The sequence below is a fragment of the Phyllostomus discolor genome, chromosome 6 (genome assembly GCF_004126475.2).
Source record: "Phyllostomus discolor isolate MPI-MPIP mPhyDis1 chromosome 6, mPhyDis1.pri.v3, whole genome shotgun sequence".
NCBI classification, from domain to species: Eukaryota; Metazoa; Chordata; class Mammalia; order Chiroptera; family Phyllostomidae; genus Phyllostomus; species Phyllostomus discolor.
Window position 1 is genome coordinate 90,097,616 of NC_040908.2, and position 22,748 is coordinate 90,120,363.

The 22,748-nt window shown below is 37.5% G+C and overlaps 2 protein-coding genes across 4 annotated transcripts in view; both read right to left on the reverse strand.

Moving 5' to 3' along the window:
* The window catches only part of ACAT1 (acetyl-CoA acetyltransferase 1), a 53,258-nt gene extending 49,086 nt beyond the window's left edge, over positions 1-4,172 (reverse strand). Inside the window, exon 1 of one of the 3 annotated variants that reach the window (XM_036028609.1) lies at positions 4,025-4,161. In XM_036028609.1, the coding sequence (XP_035884502.1) occupies positions 4,025-4,090 (66 nt within the window). In that variant the 5' untranslated portion in view covers positions 4,091-4,161. Of the gene's footprint in view, positions 1-4,018 lie in introns of all 3 variants that reach the window. The other 2 variants (XM_028517315.2, XM_036028610.1) reach the window with 2 other exon arrangements.
* Positions 4,173-12,740: 8,568 nt separating this feature from the next.
* The window catches only part of CUL5 (cullin 5), a 107,150-nt gene continuing 97,142 nt past the window's right edge, over positions 12,741-22,748 (reverse strand). The window contains exons 15-19 of the mRNA XM_028514489.1: positions 22,267-22,442; positions 21,574-21,735; positions 20,559-20,677; positions 19,544-19,667; positions 12,741-15,445 (exon numbers count right to left, since the gene is read on the reverse strand). Coding sequence (XP_028370290.1) covers positions 15,251-15,445; positions 19,544-19,667; positions 20,559-20,677; positions 21,574-21,735; positions 22,267-22,442 — 776 coding nt within the window. The 3' untranslated portion in view covers positions 12,741-15,250. The remainder of the gene's footprint in view (positions 15,446-19,543; positions 19,668-20,558; positions 20,678-21,573; positions 21,736-22,266; positions 22,443-22,748) is intronic.

Consider the following 22,748-nt stretch of genomic DNA (forward strand, 5'->3'; position numbering starts at 1 on the left):
AACAGGATGAGAGCTAGGCAAGCCCCTAGAAGTTAACCAACAGAAGCAGTGTCCCTTCTTTGACCCCTCCCCCACACATGGAGCCACAGTTGCCCCACACAACTTAAGAGGTGCTCTAAAACATAATCAAAGTGGCTCTATCTGGTATACAGACACAGGGAGGCTGCCAAAATGAGGAGACAAAGAAGTATGGCCTAAATGAAGGAACAGAACCCCAGAAAAAGAACTAAGCAATGCAGAGATAGCCAACCTATCAGATGCAGAATTCAAAACACTGGTCAGAATGTTCAAATATCTCATTGAATATGGCAAAAGCATAAGGGAAGAAATGAAGGCTCTACTAAGGGAAATAAAGAAAAATCCACAGGAAACCAACCAACAGTGAAGGGAAGGAAGCCGGGATTCAAATCAATGATTTTGAACATTAGAAAGAAATAAGCATTTAGCCAGAACAAAATGAAAAAACAAGAATTCAAAGAAACAAGGAGAGTTTAAGGCAATTCTGCGACCTCTCCAAAAGGGCCAACATCAGAATCATAGGGATGCCAGAAGGAGAAGAAGAAAAGCAAGAAATTGAAAACTTATTTGAGCCCTGGCTGACATGGCTCAGCAGACTGAGTGCCAGCCTGCAAACCAAAGGGCTGCCATTCTATTTCCAGTCAGGGTACATGTCTGAGTTGTGGGCCAAGTTCCCAGGAGGGGGCATGAGAGAGGCAATCACACATTAATGTTTATCTCCCTCTCTTTCTCCTTCCCTTCTCTTATAAAAATAAAATCTTTTTTCAATATATTTTATTGATTATGCTATTGCAGTTGTCCCACTTTCCCCCCTTAATCCCCTCTGCCCTACATCCCCCACCCACATTCCCTTCCCTTAGTTCATGTCCATGGGTTGTACATATAAGTTCTTTGGCTTCTCTATTTCCTATACTATTCTTAACCTCTCCCTGTCTATTTTGTACCAACCAAAATAAATAAAATCTTTTTAAAAATATTTTTTAAAGAACTTATTTGAAAAAATAATGAAAGAAAATTTCCCCAATCTAGGGAAGGAAATACACATACAAGTCCAGGAAGCTCAGAGAGTCCCAAACAAGTTGGATGCAAAGAGGGTTGCACCAACACACATCATAATTAAAATGCAAAAGATTAAAGATAAAGAGAGAATTTTAAAAGCAGCAAGAGATAAGAAAAGAGTTACCTACAAAGGAGTTTCAATAAGACCATTTGTTAATTTCTCAAAAGAAAACTTGCAGGCAATAAGGGCCTGGCAGGAAATATTCCAAGTCATAAAAAGCAAGGACTTACATCCAAGATTACTCTATCCAGCAAGGCTATCATTTAGAATGGAAGGGCAGATAAAGTGCTTCCCAGATAAGGTCAAGTTAAAGGAGTTCATCATCACCAAGCCCTTATATGGAATGTTAAAGGGATTTATTTAGGAAAAAGAAGATGATCAAAACTGTGAACATTAAAATGACAACAAATTCACAACTATCAACAATTGAAAAACAAAAACAAACTGAGCAAACAACTAGAACAGGCACAGAATCATAGATATGGAGATCATTTGGAGGGATATCAGCTGTGAGGGGGAACAGGGGAAAATGAGGGAAAAGGCACAGGGATTTAGAAGCATAATTGGTAGGTACAGAATAGACAAGGGATGTTAAGAACAGTATAGACAATGGAGAAGCCTAAGAACTTATATGCACAACCCATGGACATGAACTTAGTGGGGGAGGGTGCATCATAGGAGGGAAGGGAGGAACTGGGTGGAGAGGGCCAAAAGTGGAAAAACTGGGACAACTGTAATAGAATATTTAATACAATACACTTTTAAAAAATGATTTCATTTATTTCATGAGGGGAAAGGAGGGAGAAAAAGAGAGAGGGAAACATCAATGTGTGGTTGTCTCTTGTGTGCCCTCAGCAGGGGATTTATCCTGTAACCTGAGCATGTGCCCTGTCTGAGAATCGAACCATCGACCCTTTGGTTCACAGGCTGGCACTCAATCCACTAAGCCACACCAGCCAGAACAATAAAATATACTTTAAAAAGATGAACACAGTAAGCCATATGGTATATAACCTACAGCATCATTTTTCTCATTAGCAACACTTATGTTTAACTGTAAACTCGAGCTGTAAGAAGGTTCTGCTCTTGCTCCCCCCTCCTCCATTTTTTACACAGAGCACTTAGTTCACCTAGTGCATCTGGTCAACACTGGTTGAAATGCAGGTTACCCTAATAACATTTTTTGATTTCCCAAGTCATCCCATGAAATTAACAAATATGCTGATTAAGAAATCAACTTTCCTGGAAACCTCCTCCTCCTGACTTTTCCATTATCTCAGTCACTGGAATTAATTTCATGCTCTTCCTTTTCCTTTGGCTCCACATCTGCAATCCATTATTTGTCAAGTTCTACATTTATTTTTTCACAATCTCTTGTATAATGCTCACCTATTACCAGCACACTAGTTACTTCACATCTGGGAGGAAAACTATTGTTACACTATCGTCTTCCTCCCCCGTCAGTCTTCCCTGACATCTGATTATGACAAAAACAAAACTATCAATCGACCCCAGTGATTTGGGTCAAATCTTAACTGTTCCAAAATAACTTGAATAAACTTTGGAATAAATACATTTCAAAGTTTAAAATCCCAACCGAAGCAGGAAAGCTCACACTTCACCAACCATGTTCTCTACATTCTCCTTAGAGCACAGGTGGCAAACACAAAGCCCGAGACCTGAATCTGGCCCTCCACCTTGTTTATCCAACCTGGCACCTTGTTTCTACCCAGAGGCAGCATCAAGCTCTCGCCTAACTGTTAAGGAGTAGTTACATTTATCCAGTCCTAAAATTACACTCGGCCCTTTGAAGGCAACCACAAGGCTGATGTGGCCCCCGGTGAAAATGAGTTTGACACCCCTGCCTTAGGTTTTGTTAGATCCTAAATCTGTGATGTGAGCTACCTTGCTTTGATACACCAGAAAGAAATTCATTTTTTTTTCAAGGATGTCATGCCTGTATTCCCTAAACACAACATCCAGAGTAGAAACAGGTCTCTGGACACCTTCAGAATGTAAGCTTTACTCATTTATCAAATACAATGGGTCCTTCATATCCAGAGGTTCTGCATCTAGGGATTCAGACAACCTCAGACGGAAAAAATATTTGGCACCCAGTCAGGAAACATGCCTGGGTTGAGGGCCAGGTCCCCAGTGGGGGTGCTCAAGAGGCAACCACACATTGATGTCTCTCTCCCTCTCTTTCTCCCTTCCTTCCCTTCTTTTTAGAAATAAAATCTTTTTTAAAAATTTTGGCAAAAATGTTCCACTATTGTTAACGTGTACCATGTAGTTAAGCCTAAAATGATTAATGGCTGCACCTGTACTAAACATTTACAGACCTTTTCCCTTGTAATTATCCCCTAGACGATGCAGTATAACAACTATTTACACAACATATAACCTGTTTTAGGTGTTATAAGTATTCTAGAGATGACAAAATATACAGGGAGGGTTGCAGTTATATGGAAATGCTATGCCATATTATATAAGGGGACTTGGGAATCACGAGACCTGGAACCAATCCTCCCCACCACCCAGCCGTCCTCCCCACCCCGACCCTGTCTCTCAGATATGTTTATTTTTAAAGTGGTTTTAGGAAATGGTTTTATGGGCCTTGGATACAACCAGACAAGGCCAGAGCCAATCCGTATTTCCGCCTGCTAAACGACGTGGCCTCTTCCAATGACCTACCAGTGGCCTACCAGTAAGCGATTATTACGATCACAGAAGAAATCCTAGGAAGGGAAACGCGCTTTGTAACAGCACTCAGGCTGTGCACGTTGTGAGGGATTGGGGGAGCTTTCCGGACGTGGGTCACTGGGCGGGGTGGGGGGGGGGTCCCCTGGGGCCTACCACTCGCGCTCCGCCTGGCCCGCAGGGCAGACCCTGCCAAGGCGAAAAACGGCACGCAGATTTCCCAGTCCCAGACCCTCTCACCTGCATCTGCATCCGAAGCAGGAGGCTGCGGCCGTGGGCGCCGCAGCGCAAAAGGGCCGCCAGTACAGCCATGGTCGCCCACTACAGTGAGAAGAAGCCAAGGGCACTGATCGAGCGAGTAGTGCTGCAACCTTCACCCCACCGTGCCCCACCCCCCTCGCAGTGAGAGGGCTCGAGGATGGCAGCCAGTTTGGCCAGGCCTCCTCCAATTGCAGCCTCCGCTCGCTGAGGCCCGCGGCTATTGGCCGGCAGCCAAAGGAGGGCGAGGCGGAGCCTGGCTTCCTTGCTCCCGGGTAGCCCCGCCTACGGTTTGACTGACAGAAGATTCGAGTGGTTTAAGAGGCGATCGAGGAGCCCTCCCCGCTATGCCCGCCCCCCGCAACACTTGCCACGCTGCTAGTGCACGGCTATACCACTTTTGACCTTCCAAAATCAGTGGTTTAAATTTAATCTGGACCCTTTCCTTTCCAACGGGCTGGCCCCAGCCTGTTGTTTAAATTATAACCACAAGTTACAAAGGAAAGTCATGAAAAATATTTTTAAGTAACGTGATTAGCTTTAATATATAATTTGGCAGTTGTTTTTCAGTAGATGGAGGAAGGCAAGAAACAGAATACATAATGGCTAACTTTACTGAACAATTAATAAGGATTAACCGCATTCACTGTAACTCAAATGCTAATATATACCCCTTAACTAATGAGATAATATGGGGGATGATGAAACTTTCCTCTACAGTCAAGGTTCTTCTGACTGGCCCAATAATCAAATAGAGATGAGAGAGTTTAATAAGAGAAAATAACCAAATTTGACACATGTATGGAAACTTTGTATACTTGAGAGACCCCCATGCACAAGAGGTTCCAGGACAAAGGGAACATGGGTACGTATATAAGACAACCTGAGGCCCTGGCTGGCATAGCTCAGTGGGTTGAGCTTGGATTGAGCTTGGGCTACAAATCAAAGGACTGACAGTTCAACTCCCAGTCGGGGCACATGCCTAGCTGCAGGGCAGGTCCCCAGTGTGGGAGGGCATGAGAGGCAACCATACATTTCTCTCCCTCTTTCTCCCTCCCTTACCTTATCTAAAATTAAAACAAACAAACAAACAAACAAACAAACAAAAAAAAACCTTCCTGGGCTAGACATGACATGAAGGGGCTTTTTGGGGGGTGGGGGGGGGCTTCAAGTATGTGTTAAAAGTTCTTCCAGGTAGTCAAGGGGTTTTCCTAGTGTCCTTCTATCTACTGATGCCTTCAGTCTTGCTGGCCTTACTCTAGGTCTAGGCAGAGGATCTTTTCATACTTATTGCTTCAATAGCTATTGAGAGGAAATCATTATTACAATGTATATCAGTGCTTAAATTCTGTGTGTGTGAATGAAAAATGTACAGAATAACAAAATTAAACAGATGGTCTGGCAAAAATAGTATATAGGGATTACCAGTTGTAAGAGGCCAAAGCCAATGACTAAACTAGAATATCAAACCGCAAAAGATGACTGATTATAAGCTAATTACATAGTTCTTAGTATGAGGCAGTTTTTTCCGTTTAATTCATTCTATCCACATTTTATAAATAAGGAAACTCAGATACAGAAGTTACATAAGATCCCCAAGGTCACAGAACAAGCCATTCATGAGAGCTGCAATTTGAACTCAGGCAGTCTGGGTGCCAGGAATTAGCTTTTAACCTCTACACTAATTTTGCCTAAAGAGAGACTTGCTTTATAAGCAGAGGAGTCAGCTTTGATTGGACGATTCTGCTATCAAAAGCACTGCCACTATGGAAATATTGCTATTATGTTGGACAGGACAGCTTCTAGTGAAGTTCAAAGAGACTTAGGGCTAATTTGAGGGAGAATACCAAACTTTCTCCTGAGCTACAGCAGACAATTCTTCTTCAAAAGTGAGCTTCAAAAAAAAAAATTAGAGGAGCTTCATCACAATATGAGCAGCAGACAAAAAAATGTGGTTAATAATTTCACTTAAAAATTATGGATACACCCCTGGCTGGGGTGGCTCAGTGCATTGAGTGCCAGCCTGTGAACCAAAAGGTTGATGGTTCAATTCCTGGTTCGGTCCCTAGTCAGAACACTTGCCTGGGTTTCCGGCTGGGTCCTCAGTTTGAAGTGTGTGAGAGGCAACTGATGGATGTTTTTCACCCTCTCTTTCTCCTTCCCTTTCCCCCTCTCTAAAAATAAACAAATAAATCTAAAAGAAAAGAATTATGGATACAGAGAACAGACTGACAGCTGTCAGAGGGATGGGTTGGGGGTGGGTGAGAAGGGTGAAGGGATTAAGTAAAAAAAAAAAAAAAGGAAGACTCAAGGACACAGAACATTATGGCGACTGCCAGAGGGAAAATGGGGTGGGAGGATGCAGAAGAGGGCAGAGGGAGAATATCTGGAAGTAGACTTGGGATGGAAGGAGACTTGACTTGGGGTGGTGAACACACAATGCAAAGTACAGATGATGTGTGGCAGACTTGCATACTTGAAACCTGCATAATTTTAACCAATGCCACCCCAATACATTCAATAAAAATATCAAATATTTTTAAAAAACAAATCAAGGAATTTGAAAATCCAAGAGTTTTAATAGATAAGAGGAAAAAAACAACTGCATCCAGAATAATTATAGCACTAGCGTGGTCTATACTTGGGGCAGTTTAGATTCCTAAATGAAAACTAATTCTGATCTTTATTACAGTTGTCAAAAAATTGGAATCAATTCAGGATTACAGTACAGAACTGGGGGTCAGAGCATAACGGCAATTAATTGTTAAGTAGATGGCATCACCCCAAGGAAGTCTCATATAGAAACTTGAGAAAACCTGCATTTATGTGGAGGAAGAGGACACACCACAGTAGATAGAGCAAGAATTGTGAAAACGTAGGTAGCAGAGAACCAGATTACGCTGTAATGTGCTGCACCCTCTACCCCTATTTCTTTTAAAATCTGTGAATCAATTCCCACTCACACCCAGCCTGTGAAGTCATCATCACCTGTGGTGAAGCAGAATCAAAACAAATAAAAGGACACCACATTTTTAATTCTAAAAATTCTGAAGTCACAGTTTAGGTGAGAGAAGAAAGATTTGTAAATCCATTTCTCTTGCCACCAACCAATACTGGTTAAGTGGAACTCGGGAGAAAGGTTAGAGCAGGAAAGCAAGCCAGAGGATTAGCCACTGATAAGCATCCCTGAGGCAAGGCCTTGACCCTGTGCCCTGCAGACTAGCCACAGGGGTCCGTGCCAATAGAAACACACACAGGATAAATTCAGGGTGATAAGAGGAGTCCAGAGTTCCCTGATTCAAGCTGGTTTGATGAAAAAAGTAGCCCACACGAGCACTAGAGGTTAAACAGAAGTTTGAGGTGGCTGCTTAGAGTGCTTGGATATGAAGGGCTTGAGGTAGCCTCACACAAAGTCCCCCATAACCCAAATAGCCTGATAGCTAAATAGGTGATTTTTCCTCTTGTAGCTGTGAAGAGTACAAAAGTTAGCTGTGCTGGAGCTGGTGGTCCTCAAACAGCCCAATTCTTAGAAAACTGGGCATCACTTCACAAGTCAATATGGAGGTGTCACCACATCTGGGAATGAGGTAGCTGAGGACCACAGGAAAGCCTAGGACAGAAGCGTGAAGGGCACACTCCTGACAGTGACAGAACGTAAACCTAAAATTTATGAAAAGATAACTGAATTTGAGTTTAGATGAAAATGACTAAATTAAAACTTCTTCCATGAAACAGAAATGGAGTGTTGGCATAAAAAAAATTAACTCCAGTTAAAAAGAGAATTAAATATTTTTGCGTATCTGAATTTGTAGCTTTGAGTTATCATCCCTGCCCCAGGAATCTTTCTCTCGGTAAAGGCCCATACTGTATTCATTAGCCCCAGTGGTTTTCTAGAAGTTAGCTTTAGAAATCAGGAAACAAACTGAAAAATTGAAAAAATTAAGAAAATTTTAGAAAAAAAATGTGGGTATTAGATTTATAATACAAAGATGCTTGTTATTCACTTCTAATGAACTTCTATGACAAGTAACTTCTGTCATAGTCTATTGGAATAACTCCTTGTACTATGTTGGATAGTGTCCCCCAAAGCCTCACCCTCATACCTGGGAAGGTGCCTTTATTTAGGGTCTTTGCAGAGAAAAGCAAGTTAAGAGGAGATCATACTGGAATAGCGTGGGCCCTAAATTCAATGACTGGTGTCCTTTTTTTAAAAAAAAATATTTTCAGAGAAAGAGGAAAAGAGAAAGAGAGGGAGAGAAACATACATCAGTTGCCTCTCACATGCCCCCAATAGGGGACTTGGCTTGCAACCCAGGCATGTGCCCTGACAAAGAATCGAACCAGAGACTTTCAGGACAATGCTCAGCCCACTGAGCCACACCCATCAGTACCAATGACTGGTGTCCTTTCAATAAGAGAAACAGACACACAGGGAGAGAGCCATGTGGAGTTGGAGGTGACTGGAGCGATGTATCTACAAAACAAAGGCCGAGGTCTTCTGGCAACCACCAGAAGCAAGGAAGGAGACAGGAACAGGTCCTCTCTAGAACTTACAGAAGGAACCAATGCTGCTAACACCTGGGATTTCAGACTGTGAGACAGTAAATTTCTGTTGTTTTAACCATCCAGTTTGTGGTACTTGTTATAGTAGCCATACACAGGAAATTAATACACTCATCCTGGGTCAAAGTATACATGCTGTTTCCTTGTTTTCCATTGACTGCATATGCCCCATAAAACATCTTCCTTGAAATCCTAGGAAGAACAAAATTTGAAGAGTGCATCTTTACTAGGCATATGGAAATGTTTGTACCCTAATGTGGAAATAAATCTCTAGGTCCACAATGGAGCTACTCCTGCCCAGGGTGCCAAGCCAGCAAACTGAAACTTAGGTTTAACTCTTATGTGCTTGTAAATACTCCTCTTAACCAGAAACACAGTATGTCCAGCCAGCTGATCCCCAACTGTACTGATTTTCTTGTTCTAAGCAAGGACAGATATGTAACCTTAGTCAATTAATCCAAGTCAAATACTCTTTCCTTATCCTCTGTTTGACCTGCTAGCTTTACAAGGAAATCCCAGAGCTCCTAGCCAATCATTCCTTATTTCCATGCTGCTGTGCTGCTAATGCTCTTTAAAACTCATTCTTGCCCAAAATCCCTTGGGAAGAATGCTTGTGAGGCACTCCTCTCCTCCAATCCAAGGATTGTTTTCCTTTGAATCAAGAACATCAAACTTGTTACTAAATTGTTTTATTTTGTCATTTGACACCACATATCTAAGAAATTATAATAAGAAAATACACAAACAATAGTACACAGCTCCTGTGTACTATTTCCTGATTTATCTTGGGATGTAGAGAAAAAGAGACAAAAGAAGATATCTTAGGAAGTTCTTAATGAGTGTAAGACAGAAGTCCTACTTGTCCAGAGAATGATGTTTGGCCTTGTTACATGTTGCTCTACCTTTAGAGGATATGGTTTTGTCAAGAGTGGTTCCCAAGCGTATGATTTCAATTTTACAAATAGTGGGCCCCTAATTGAGCAAGGAACTGCACTGGAAAGTGTGAGAAATTTTTAAATAATGAAAATCTTTTCCCTGCTTTTATGCTTTATATTTGGAATGATCCCTCAGCCATAGGCTAAGGGAATGATTCATGTCACATCGGTGTGTCAGGCCTCAGACAATGAGGTATTGGCTCAATTAAGGGAAAAACTGGGGACAGGCTAGTGGTCCAGAAATGCCTGATTTAAGGCAAATGTATTCTTACCGACCACAGTTTACCATTCCGTACACTGAGTCTACTTCAAAATGCAGGCCAAGAAGCAACCCAGCACCTAGTCCTTACCTCAGATGGTATAAGCGTACTATAAAATGTTCTTTTTTATTCAGTGAACACAGTAGAAGGTAAACAAAGGTCAGATTCTAGAGATAATACAGAAGCAGAATTATAATGTGGTATGGGGAGGAAGCAATAGAGATTACATCAAAATTCCTAACCTGGGAGACTGATATAGTTGTTAAGTAGAACAAGTTTGTAAAAGACGAGTTGTTTGAGAAATTTCTGGAAACACATGTTGATCTTAGGAGGGAAAGGTGGGCTGGAGACAGTCTGGAGGATCAACATGCAGATAGTGACTGAAGCCAGGGAAGTAGATGCAGTCATCCAGGAAGAGGCAGCAGCTCAGCGACAGTAGAGAACTGAGATGAAATCCTGAGGTGTACAGTGAGAAAAAGGACAGATGACGAGGCAGAGAAAGCTGAGAAAGAAGTGTGAGACCAGGAGACAATAGCATCTTCGAAGCTAAGGGATGAAACAAATTCAATAACTAGGAATGTTTAAGGTGCAAGTGGGCATTCACTGATAACCTTGGCAAGAGGACCAGTGGGAACATAAATCCCTGAGTACCAAGCAGAAGAAGAGACAATCAGACTATGGACTACTTTTAAGATGTTTAGCAAAGAGTAGAGTAAAGGGGAAAATAAGGTCATAATACATAGTGCAGTGAGGCATAGTGCTGGATCAGGGCACAGGAAGGCATTTTTTAAAGGATGGTGGACACTTGATTATGTTTGTAAGCCAGTGTGTATTGGCATCACCTGGAGGAGTTATTAAAATTTAGATTGCAGGGCCCTGCCTGGAGAGTTCTGAGTCAGCAGGCTGAAGTAGGGCTCAAGAACTTGTATTTCCAACAAGTTCTCAAGTGATAATAATGCTGATGGTCTGTAGATCAAAACTTTGAGAACCCCTATTGTAGGTTAAGACGGAAATAACCAAAAGAAGTATGTCTGGAAGACAGAGGAAATGTAGATATTTTTAGAGTAAAACACAGGAGGCAGAAGGGATTCAGTGAAGACGTAGAACAGTTGGCCTTGAGTAAGAAGAAGTAAGGTATCTCTTTCCTCTGAGACGGGGAGGTAGATGAAGATATACACTGTTAGAGGTGAAGTTTAGAAGTAGAGAGATGGCAAGTTATGAAAGTTTGTGCCCAAGGCCTTGGCTTTTTTTGTCTGCTTGTTTTCTCAAAGCAAAGTCTTCTCTTGGAATGTAGGGGCTAATATAGAGCAGAAGAAAAAAATTCCAGTTACAGGAAAATAACCTTATAAAGAGGTATTCCTAAGCCCCCCTCCCTCCCTCCTTCCCTCCCTACTAACACCTTATTACTAAACTATCTCTAGCTTCAAAACTTAAATATATTTTTTAAAGATTTTATTTATTTATTTTTAAATAAATAAGAGAAGGAAGGGGGGGAGAGAGAGAGAGAGAGAGAGAAACAGAGAGAGAGAGAGACATCAATGTGCAGTTGCTGGGGGTTATGGCCTGCAACCCAGGAATGTACCCTGGCTGGGAATCGAACCTGGGACACTTTGGTTCCCAGCCCGCGCTCAATCCACTGAGCTACGCCAGCCAGGGCTAAAACTTAAATATTTCACAAGTTTTCAAATATATACCAAACATGGAATAATTTATATTTTAACTTTCATCTAATATGAAATTTAAATTGTAGTTAGGACAAGGCCTATCCAAACTAATGAATGAATGTATTAACCCCTTTCAGGTTTGGAATTTTGACCTCTTCCAGGCATGAGAAGCATCTGCTGAAATCAATGGCAAAGCTATATTTCCTGACAGCTTTCATTTTGAACTAGACTTTGAAATCTAAGAGAAATAAATGTGTTACTTTTCGTATTTTTGATTCCAAAGGCTGGCTGAGATTTACTATTTTGCCATGAACTATATAAATATACCTATTATAAAAATTTTAAACTCTTAAAGACTTATTTTACAGTAGAACATCAACATTTTCTGGGTAAGTGGAAGCTTTTATATTACATTTTTATTTTGCAAGAAAATAAATTATACAACTTAAAAATAAAATTCAAAAATTAAGCAGTTCATCAAAATATTTCAGCCTACTGCATACAGAAACTGCTACTATTTAAAAGTGTACAGCATTATCATCTCAGTATGTAGTGGCACACATTCAAAATTGTATATACCATCCGAGGATAGGTTACAACTTAGGAACTCAAATTTGTTCAACACTCCAGAAGACATATATAGTGTAGATGACAGGAAAGCCCTCATGTAATGTTTAACTCACAAACATGACCTTGGAAGTTTGTAAGATAGCATTCCAGTCATTTACAAGAAAATAGAAAAACCACCTTGAGTTTAAGATAGCAAATCTTTCTGGCAAATTAGCAAATCTTTCACCCAAATTGAATTTTTAAAATTTGCCCTTTGAGGGCTAATGAAATCCTCCTGCAAATAATACATAATGCTTTTAAACTACCCCAGTCATATTTTGTATTAAATTTAATAGGAAGTAAAAACAAAAAAGCTAGCATTCCATTTTTCAAAATTTTGACATTTATGCACAAAGAAAGAGACTTAAACAAACAGGCTGACAAAATGCAGAGACCCCTCCGATAAATGTAAAAATTGGAAGACTTCAGAATTTATTTCAAGATCCTCATCTAATCACTGGAACCATAATGGTCTAATATTCATTTCATTGTAAGCATTAAAATTGTTCTATATTTTTACTTTGTAAGTTTATTTTCATTCTATTTACTCTGGCAATGCGATGGCAATAAAGGCTAACGTTCTGGAGATGACTTCAGCTTTAAATTAGAAGACAAATGTTCAAAGCTTAAATTAACCTGTGAAGAGTCCTATTGCCATACTACCTGTGGCATACCCCTTAACTATGTCAAGTTTCATTCCTGCTCAGATAGCACTAATTTTAAGTGCACGTTATAGAAAAGGAACCTGATAAAGAATACTAACTTTGATTCTGTCTTTAGCAAATTGCTGGTAAGCTTTTTTTTTTTCAGATTCTTTTTATTTAAATTAGCAAACCTATCATCAAAACATATTTAAAGGAAATTCAGTAATGGTATAGGCACCTTGTCAACTGAATGGTTTTCATATACACCAAAAAGTACTTAAACATTTGTGTATATAACAAAAAAATTATGAAAACTGTGAACCTACAGTATTTACTGCTGTTATGTTCCCCAAAAATACGATTAGGACATAATTAGCTACTTAAAAATTTATAAAATTTAATAGAAAAGTTTGCTATGAGTTACCCACTTTTGCATTAAATTTGCCTTTATTAAATCAAAACATCATGGCTTTCACTCTTAAATTTCTTTCTTTAGAAATTCCACAAAAGTTCTGAGAACAATTATGATTTAAAACAACAAACCTTAAACTTTAAAAAATAGCCTATAACATTTCCTTCCATTCTTGTTTCCTTTGGCATTCTTATATTGGATAAGCAAATATGCCAACAGCAAACTATCTGTTAAGCATGAAGACCACAATTATTACAATTTGTAAAAAATTTTTCCATTGTTAGCAGTCATTTAATTAAAGAAAAAGGTGAGCACTAATTTAAGTCTTCACCATATACTTGGTCTAATAATGTACATATGCTACCTTAGAGCTCAAGTGTAAGATTTTAAATTAGAAACAAAACTCCAATTTCTTATCAGCTTCAGAACAGGCATTTGAGTACAACCAACAAAACTCTTAAGTGTTTTAAATCTGCTTTCCTTCCTTTCCCCAGGCGGCTCACAAAGCCTTCGGGGACTGGGAGCTGACTCCACTCTGCGGTGCTGCTGGACGCCTTTCCCGTGCTCCCGCACCCCATTTCCTATTCTCTTCAAAACCATACGTTAGAAACTTTACTCAATATCAAAACCAGATATACAATAAGGTCCAAGAAAATTTGAAACATGTACCATAATGAATAAAAATCCGTTGCACCATACTTTCCCAATGGGGAATATGTTTTTCTCTTTTAAGTTGTTCATGTTGTGAAATCTGAAACTCTTTGCTACTCTGGATATTCAGTTACCGGCAACTAATAAGTTGCTACTTTGGATTGACTAAAAGGAACAAGGTAAGAATTGCCTTCTGAACATTTAAAAATGTTTATTTTTAAAATATATAAATATATATGTACATATATTTGGCAAGTTTACTGCTCATATTAAGATCGCAACAATTTTGCTTATGCTTTTCAGGTCTTCCCTACGTGGTGGTTTTTCTCATCCTAAATGACTAATAATTACTACTTTTAAAAAGAGAATGTCTTCCTTTCCAGAAACCTGAGGCTACAAATCCCTAACCAAGAGACTTTAAAATACCAAAATATTTCTATGCTACAAATTAAGGGATCAGTTACATAACTGTATTATAGGAGAGCAGGAGATTCTGCCTTGGTTTTAATAAATTTGAGTATGACATAATAGTAAGTATACATATATTATACATATATTAGGTATACATATATTATACCATATATTATACATATATTATATGTATACCTAATATTTGTTTTATATATGTAGTGTATTAGTAAATACACCTAATTTCACTATTTTGACTCAGCAATCAAAATGACCTACTTATCTCCATACTTTTAAAAAAATTGAAGAAATCATTAATATAAGGCCCACTTTTTCCAAACAAGCTCTCCAACCATATAAGATAAAAAGTACTCCTTATCCTTTAACAACAAACAACTAAAACAACAGTCTCCTGATTAAAGCAAGCCAGTATCTGTGAGATGGAAAAATTTAACACCATTTTTAGGCCACCATTAAAATCCGGTTATTATGCTGAAGCAATGTTTGAACAAACAACTTGATACTTACTAAATACTTATCTTCTCACCTACTCCTGCCCTCTCCCAATGTTGGGTAGACCAGCTCACTCTTTTGATCAACAGAAACCAAGAGTGCTATTTCTGGTTTTAATTGCATCATAAAAACAAAACATAACAGCATTTTTCAGTGCACAAACATGTGAAGATCCTCCCTTGTGCAAGTACATTTTTGTGAGAAGGGGAAAAAGAGGGACAAAAAGCAGTAAGAACCCCACCCTCACCCTTCCCAACTGTATTTCTTCTGGTGGGTATAAGTCAAATTTTACTTTTAAAAGTTCATAAAGGGCTCTTCATGAATGCAAGTGTCTCCACAAAACAGCATGCTGTTAAAGAGTGTGTAACATGAAGGGAATGCCATCATGCTAACTAATGTGATTGGCAAAATAGAGTTGTTTTGTTAGGTAAGGCAGAGATTTTAATATTTATGTAATCAAAGTCCAAATAAACCTTCCCCCAGCACAAACTGTTACAACTTTCTGCCCAAGCACTCCAAATTTTGGGTTCGTATTATTGTCCATGATATTCAAAATTATGCCATATATATGAAAGTGTTGATATCAGATTCATCTCTTCTGATGTATTTGTGCTCTATTAGCCATTCTATTTGCTCTTTTATCATTTTCTTTTGTGGCAAGAACATGTTTTTCAAAATTTCTACTAATTCAGTCTGCAGCTGAGCATTACTAATTTTCTTCCTCATCTTCATGATTTGTATGATAGCTTCCTAAAAGAAAAAATAAAAATGAAAGAGAATTAATATACTAAATTGTTTTAAGGAAAACAAAACAAAAAAGGACTTTTGATGTATTTCACTCTCCATCCAACATCTAGCCAAATGATTACAACCACCAAGACAGCAATTTTCAACTGCTGTGCTGCAGTGTGCCACAAGAATTTTTAAAATGTGCAAGTATCTGACTCTTTAGTCAGGGACACTGACCTCTTTTCCCTTAGACTGACAAATAAAAAAATGACAATGCCCACCCAACACAACAACAGTCTGGTGTGAACGCCCTGTCTTGAACTATAAATATATAGGTCATCTGACAAGAGTTATGTCTTACTGGTCATGTTGTATCATAAGATGGAGTCTGACTGGTTAATTCTTGGTACCAGAAATCCTTATATACAAGTATAAGCACCTGATTTTTAAAAAAGTCACTTTGGGAAAAAAGTGTTGGTAATTACTATTATTATTATTATTAATTGTAAATCAATCAAAATTACACCTATTTTTTTGACAGGCTGGTATATATATTCTTCTGGTGTGCTACAGAATTTTAGTAATTAGATTATATATGTCATGAGATAAAAAGGTTGAAAATTGCTGCAATCATTGATTAAAACTGAGACCAGTATCTTTTACTTAATAAAAATATCTTTTTTCACCCACTGTAAAAAAATCTGATTACAGGTTTTGAAAAGTGAGGAAAAGTGAAATTATCTACAGTCTCTCTGCTGAAAGAAAACCATATCTAATGTTTTGACTAAGTCCTTTCATTGCTTTTTCCACACCATATACATTTAAAAAATTTATCTTACCTGTGAACATAATATGTATATAATCCAGTATTGTGTTAAAAATCGATTACAATACAACAAACCCCTTCCACATAATGTTCCCCTTATATTCAGTTATTCCTGTTTATAGTAGCAGAAATTAGTTGGTGTCTGTTTTAAAAAATCAGTGATCACTACTCTTTTTATATTTGTCAGATTAATAAATTACATTTTATAAATATTATCTTCACTTTGTACTGATTCATTAAATGTTTTCAGTTTCATCAGGAGTAAGCATTTTCATCTACATCAATGTGATCAATGTTTTCCTTGATGGTTTCTTTAATTCCTCCTTTCTTTAATTCCTCCCCTGTTACTAGGTTGGGTGAATTCTTCCCACTGTCAATACATCCAGACACCAGGCTCTTAATCACAGGGGTCTGTGTCAAGGGTCCAAACACAAAGAAGAAACAGGGAAAGTCTGTCCCTTCAAGCACTTGAGGACTACTGGAAGCAGGGAGGAGAAGACAAACAACTGTAAATGCCCTAATTTCTCCCTTCTAGATTTGATAGAGATGAAGATGGTGGTTGTGTTAAAGAACTCGAGAGAAAAACAGAAAGCACAGGGGTTCGGGCTCTGGTCCCCATCTAATGTGCTGGGGGTCGCTTGAAGAGGGGAATGATATGATGAAAATAATTTGTACTTCTGAATCTCTCTCAGTTCCCTCACATGATGCAGATGGAGTTTAGAGCTAATAAACCTGCCACAGGGCCTTTAGTGGCAGGAGAGGGTGAACCTGCAGCAGCAGATGATAACAACAATGCGTGATACAGACCAAGGGGCCACACAGAAGATGTGGTGATACAGTCTCAGAAAGCACAAGAGCTCAGTGAGAGAACAGGACAGGTGAGAGCAGGGAAGTAGCTATGTGGTCCTTACCAACTGGGAAAAGAATACACCATAGTTCATCTACTACAGACATCAACAGTAGAGAGCAATAGAAAGTCAGATTCCTATAGGTGACAGATAAGCTGTCCACAGCTGGAACCCAGGACAATGTCACAACTTATAAATACAACAGTCCCTTTATTGTCACTACAAACTCAAATGAGTTCTTCTAAACCTCAATACATCCCGATGCCATCTGTGAAAAGAGCAAATAATGGGGATGGGTGGAATGGGATCAGGGAGAAATAAAGTCTCAGCATTACCTAAAGGAACAGCTTGGATTACTAGACTGGGCATAACTATGGGTCAGTTTGAGACAAAACAAAAATACTTCATTTTCTCTGCACTCCTTACAGTATTATATGACTATACCTGCCATCCCATTATACATCTCAACTCAAATCCATCTGAAATTTATCCTGGGGTGTAAACTAGGAATATACCCTAATTTTTCCTCTAAGAAGTATAATTTCCTAAAACTTCTTACTGAATAATCCATTCCCTTTAAATTGGCCATAGAGATTATTTATTTTATTGTAAAGCCGGTCTATACTTATATAGGAGGTTTAATTCTGAGGGTTTTTTTTCAACTAATCTGCTTGTCATATTGTATTTTTGTAGATATTTTACACATTCAGAGGAACTTCTCTAGTAATGAACTATAGAAACGACCCTTGAGAGTAGTCTTTATTTTTGTAGATATTTTAATAAGCTTTAATATTTGGCAAGGCAAGTTCAACTACCATCATCTTATTATTCTTTTAAGGTTTTCAATCATATTCATTCTTTCTGATAAAACTGAAAATCAATATGTAAAATTCCAAAAATATTTCTAGTTGAATTTTTATATGAATTCAGTAAACTTGACATTACTATGGAAAAAACTGACTCATTAAGTTATTTAGCCTTATCATTAAAGAATATGGTATTTCACCCTGACTGGGTAGCTTAGTTGGTCAGAGAAACATCTAGATACACGGATGCTGCAGGTTTGATCCCCAGAGAGGGCACATAGAAAATTCCATTAATGAGTGCACAAAAAAGTGGAACAACAAATCAATGTGTGTCTCTCTCTCAAATCACTTAAAAAATACAAATAAAGAATACAGTATTCATGTTGAGCAAAAAAAGCTAGACACAAAAAGTATATACACTGATTCAATTCATATGAAGACCTGTAACAGGCAAAACTAAGCAATGGTGATAGGAATGATGTGGGTTGGAAGGGAGGGACATTGGCTGGATGGGAGACATGGGGAAATTACTGGAGTGATAGAAATGTTTTGTATTTTAATGAAGTGATGGTCACACGGGTATATACATTTATCAAAACTCATTGAAAACTATACTTTGAAATGAATATTCTATTTTATATAAATTATACCTCACTAAAAATTTTAGAAGAAAAAGAGCATGATCTATTTATTCAAATCTTTTGACTCTCTCAGTAAAGAGCCACTCTCTTCACATAAAGACCCATAAACTACTTTTCAAAGAAATGCCTATGCAACCTGACCAGGTAGCTCAGTTGGTTAGAGCATCATCCTGACATGCCAAGTTTGCAGGTTTGATCCCCAGTTAGGGTACATATGAGAATCAACCAATGAATGAATAAATAAGTGGAAAAACAATCTGATGTTTCTCCCTCTCTAAAATCAATTTAGAAAAGATAACAAAATCTTTGGATTTTATGGTGTCTTATTTTCCTCTTAAGTTTTACAATTTGTTCACTGAAAAACAGAAATGTAATTTTTATTTATTCATCTTTGTTCCTTTATTATTATATGATCTCTAAGCAACAAAAAAAATTTAACCATTTTCCTATTATTTGTTTTGTATTTCATTGCATTGGCCAGTAGTTTCAAACAACACTAAGTAAAGACTGTAAAAGTGTGGCACGTGGTTTTAATAGAAATATTTGTAAAATTAAAACAATCATGTTAGCTTATAATAGGTATTCATTATCATGTTCAGAATATCATAAGCCTAGTTTTAAAATGTTCCCTAATTTCATATTATAATAGAATAAGAAGTCAAATAAAAATTTAAATATATCAATCCTAGAACTGTAATTTGTTGCTGAGACACATTTACTCAGGTATGGTCAAATGAAGACATAACCTAAAATCAAGGTTTTCCCAACCAAGAGAATCTACCCAAGTCCACAAAGCCATATAGACATCTTTTTCTGCGGCTAAGAGAACGCCATCAATACAATTTTTAAATTCTAGTAAAATGAAAAGTAGCTCTACCTTACAAAAAGTTTGCATACCTACATGTTTTTAAATTCAAGAAAAATGTGTGAAGATTTAAACAACAACACAATGGCCAACGTTGTTCAAAACTTAGATATTCTGTCTTAACATTACAAACCTGGGTCCTCAGTATCCGTAGCTGAACTATTCCTTCATTCTCTTCTTCTCTCATTCGTTCTGTGGTGAGCTGCAAGCGTCCAATCAAGTTGATTTTACCCCTCTTCTGAACTTTTGCATTTTTTCTATGAAAAACATTGAAAGAAATACTTTACAGGAGAGGCCTTGTAAACATCATACTTACAGCAACATCTGAGAGAAGAGTTAGAAATATTCTAAAAATTAATATCCAGAATTGCTTGAAGGAAAGGTAAAAAATAACCAACATGTGTAGCTTTATTTGAAATGAACACTGTGATTTCCCTTAAACACAATAAAGGCCCTGCTAGTAAAATATGGGTGACTATACTTCCTGTAATAACAAAGTTAATATATTTTACATTGCCATGAAAGCAACTAGATAATTGAAGATATATATAGCTTGTAATTCAGCATTATCTTCTAACTGGATCTTAAGGGGGAAAAAAAGCTTTGTGTGGATAAAGATACTTTAAAATGCAAAAGGATAGTTTACTTTAAACATGAAAAGCAATATAGCATAATGTCAGATACCAAAATGTACCCATGAAAAATATGTAAAGAAGTAAACATCTCTAGCTCATTAATGTTTAATAAACAACTAAATGGCATAAATGTACAGTAATTTTCAACTGGTGTGCCACAGAATTTTTAAAACATGCAAAATCTGACTATTTAGTCAGGGGCACTGACCTCTTCTCCCTTAGACTGTGACAACAGCCAATGCAACAATAGCTGTCCAGTGTGAATGAAGCAAAATTATATTTAACTTTTTCGGTCAGATTGGCCAAAAATTATATTTTTGGGTGTGCCACAGAATTTTAGTAATTAGTTTATATGTGCCATGAGATGAAAAAGGCAGAAAATTGCTGAGTTAGAATAATGAATACACAGATGTGTTTTAAATATCATGTAAGAAAACTAATTACTTTGTTAAAAATAAAGCACTAAAATTCAAACAAGGTATTTCTATTTTAGATCAACCAACATAAACCTACATTAAACTGAATTCCTGGTTCACTGAGAAGAGGGTACCTTCTGTAAAGTCTTTGGGTGAGTTGACTTGAGGTTCGTACAGTAAAACTTGACGTTTGAGCTTTGGGAAAGCTACTAAAGACTATAAAATAAAGAGAAAAATTAGCATTTGTTAAAAGCATTAAATACTAAGATCACTTCTCCAACATGACTAATAGCAGTAAGAAAGCATTATAAGCACAAATTCACAATTCAAACTTTTATTTGGTACCTCTATTAACATAATAATGTAAATGTATAATAAGGACAGAGAGAATGAGGAGAAACAAGTTGGTTATGAGGAAACAAATGTTCTCTTTACACTAAGAAACTGGAGAGACTGGTCATACATGGCCCACAACAAACACCACTTGCCAGTTATATACCAGCTGCTTCTCTCTAGGTAATCATTTATTTTGGAACTTTTAAGAAGTCTATAGAGTAGAGATAAAATGTTACAAGGAAGAGGCTAATGAGTACATTTTACAAGCCCACAGGAAGGACCAAAGTTGTCTAATTTTTTTTAATTCATTGATTTTAGCGGGGGGGTGGGGAGAGAGAAAAGAAGACAGACTTCTTGTTCCACTTATTTATGCATTCATTGGTTGATTCTTGCATGTGCCCTAACTGGGGATTGACCCCACAACCTTGGCATATCAAGGTAATGCTCTAACTAAGGTAGCTCCCAGAGCCAAAGTTGTCTAATTCTTAAATTTCTGGTCATCATAAAATCTTTAAACACATTCTCATTATGAACCTTTTGTCGCACTCCTCACAGGTAATATTTAACCACCAACTCAATCTTTTGCTCTTTTTATTTTTTGCCCTTGTCCACTTTAGTAACCTGTTTATTTTTAATTATAGTCCATAAATACCTCATTAGTGTATTTTTTAGTCAAAATGGACTTGAGAATGTTATGAGTTCATAAATTTATTATAAGCAAGCCAACACATTTTCTGCTGACAGGACATAATTTTAAAATCACAAAACAAACAAACCCATAAAGTCCTTCTAAGCTCGGCATCAGGGAGTTCAGTTGCAAGTTTTAGATTTTCAAAGCTGATTTTCTCTCTGGGTCTTTGGTTCCATGCAAACAACACAGCCAGTTGAAACGTTGTTACCTCCAAATCATATTGACCTACTTCATTCTTAAATGTTATCTATAATAGATAAAATAAAATTTTAAAAATAAGAATCTTTTTCATATTGATTACTATCTCTCTACTATAATACCTCTTACATGAGATTATATATGGGAAAGACTGGTAGTTGTCTACCAATATCCATTCTCAATTTCTTACATGGTAGGAACATGTTTGGCAGACCTCAATGACAGTCCAGAACAGAGGATTATCTCTCAACTTTCCTTAAAAGAAAATGTAGCCATGTGACTGAGTTTTGGCCAATGGGATACAAGTGGAAATATGGGGGGGAACTTCTAGAAGTTGCCCTTAACTGAACGTATATACTCATCTTTCTGTTGTGCTGAAAGAAACAGTAAGGATCATATTTAATATCTTACGGACGGTGCTATTACCAGAAGCTTCTGTCCCTAACAAGTTCATGGAAGAGATCCACTATTCCTGCTCAAACTTTTACATGTGAGAGAAGCAAATTTATCTTGTTTAAGCAACTCTTACTTGCTACTTTCAGCCAAACCAATATCTTGACTAATAACATTATCTACTTACAATTCCATTTGACATGAGATGATGCCAATGTAATTTTCTACCACTGTGATTTTTTTTATAGAATTCTTCTACTTCAGGTATCAAATCCTCCAGTTCAGTAGGAAGTGAGACAAAGACTTTCTCAGAGCTTCTTGACCAGGCACCGGCATTCAAAATTTTTATATTAACTGAATCAGCTATAGGCAAGAGTATCAGAAAAATATAGAGTAAATCTGGACAATGGATAAAATTCAATACAAATAAACACATACATATGTACAGGGTAAGCTTTGGTGAAAAATAAATAAAACTAAAGATTTTGTTACAAGTGTATTTTTGTTTACAAAATAAGGATCAACAAATCTAAATTCTGTTTTGCAGAATATCTTCAAGGAATATGGTATTTGCAACATCTTTGTATCTATTACTGTCAAGGTTTATCTATTTTTTAAAAGATTTTATTTTTATTATTTATTTTTAGAGAGAGGGGAAGGGTGGGAGAA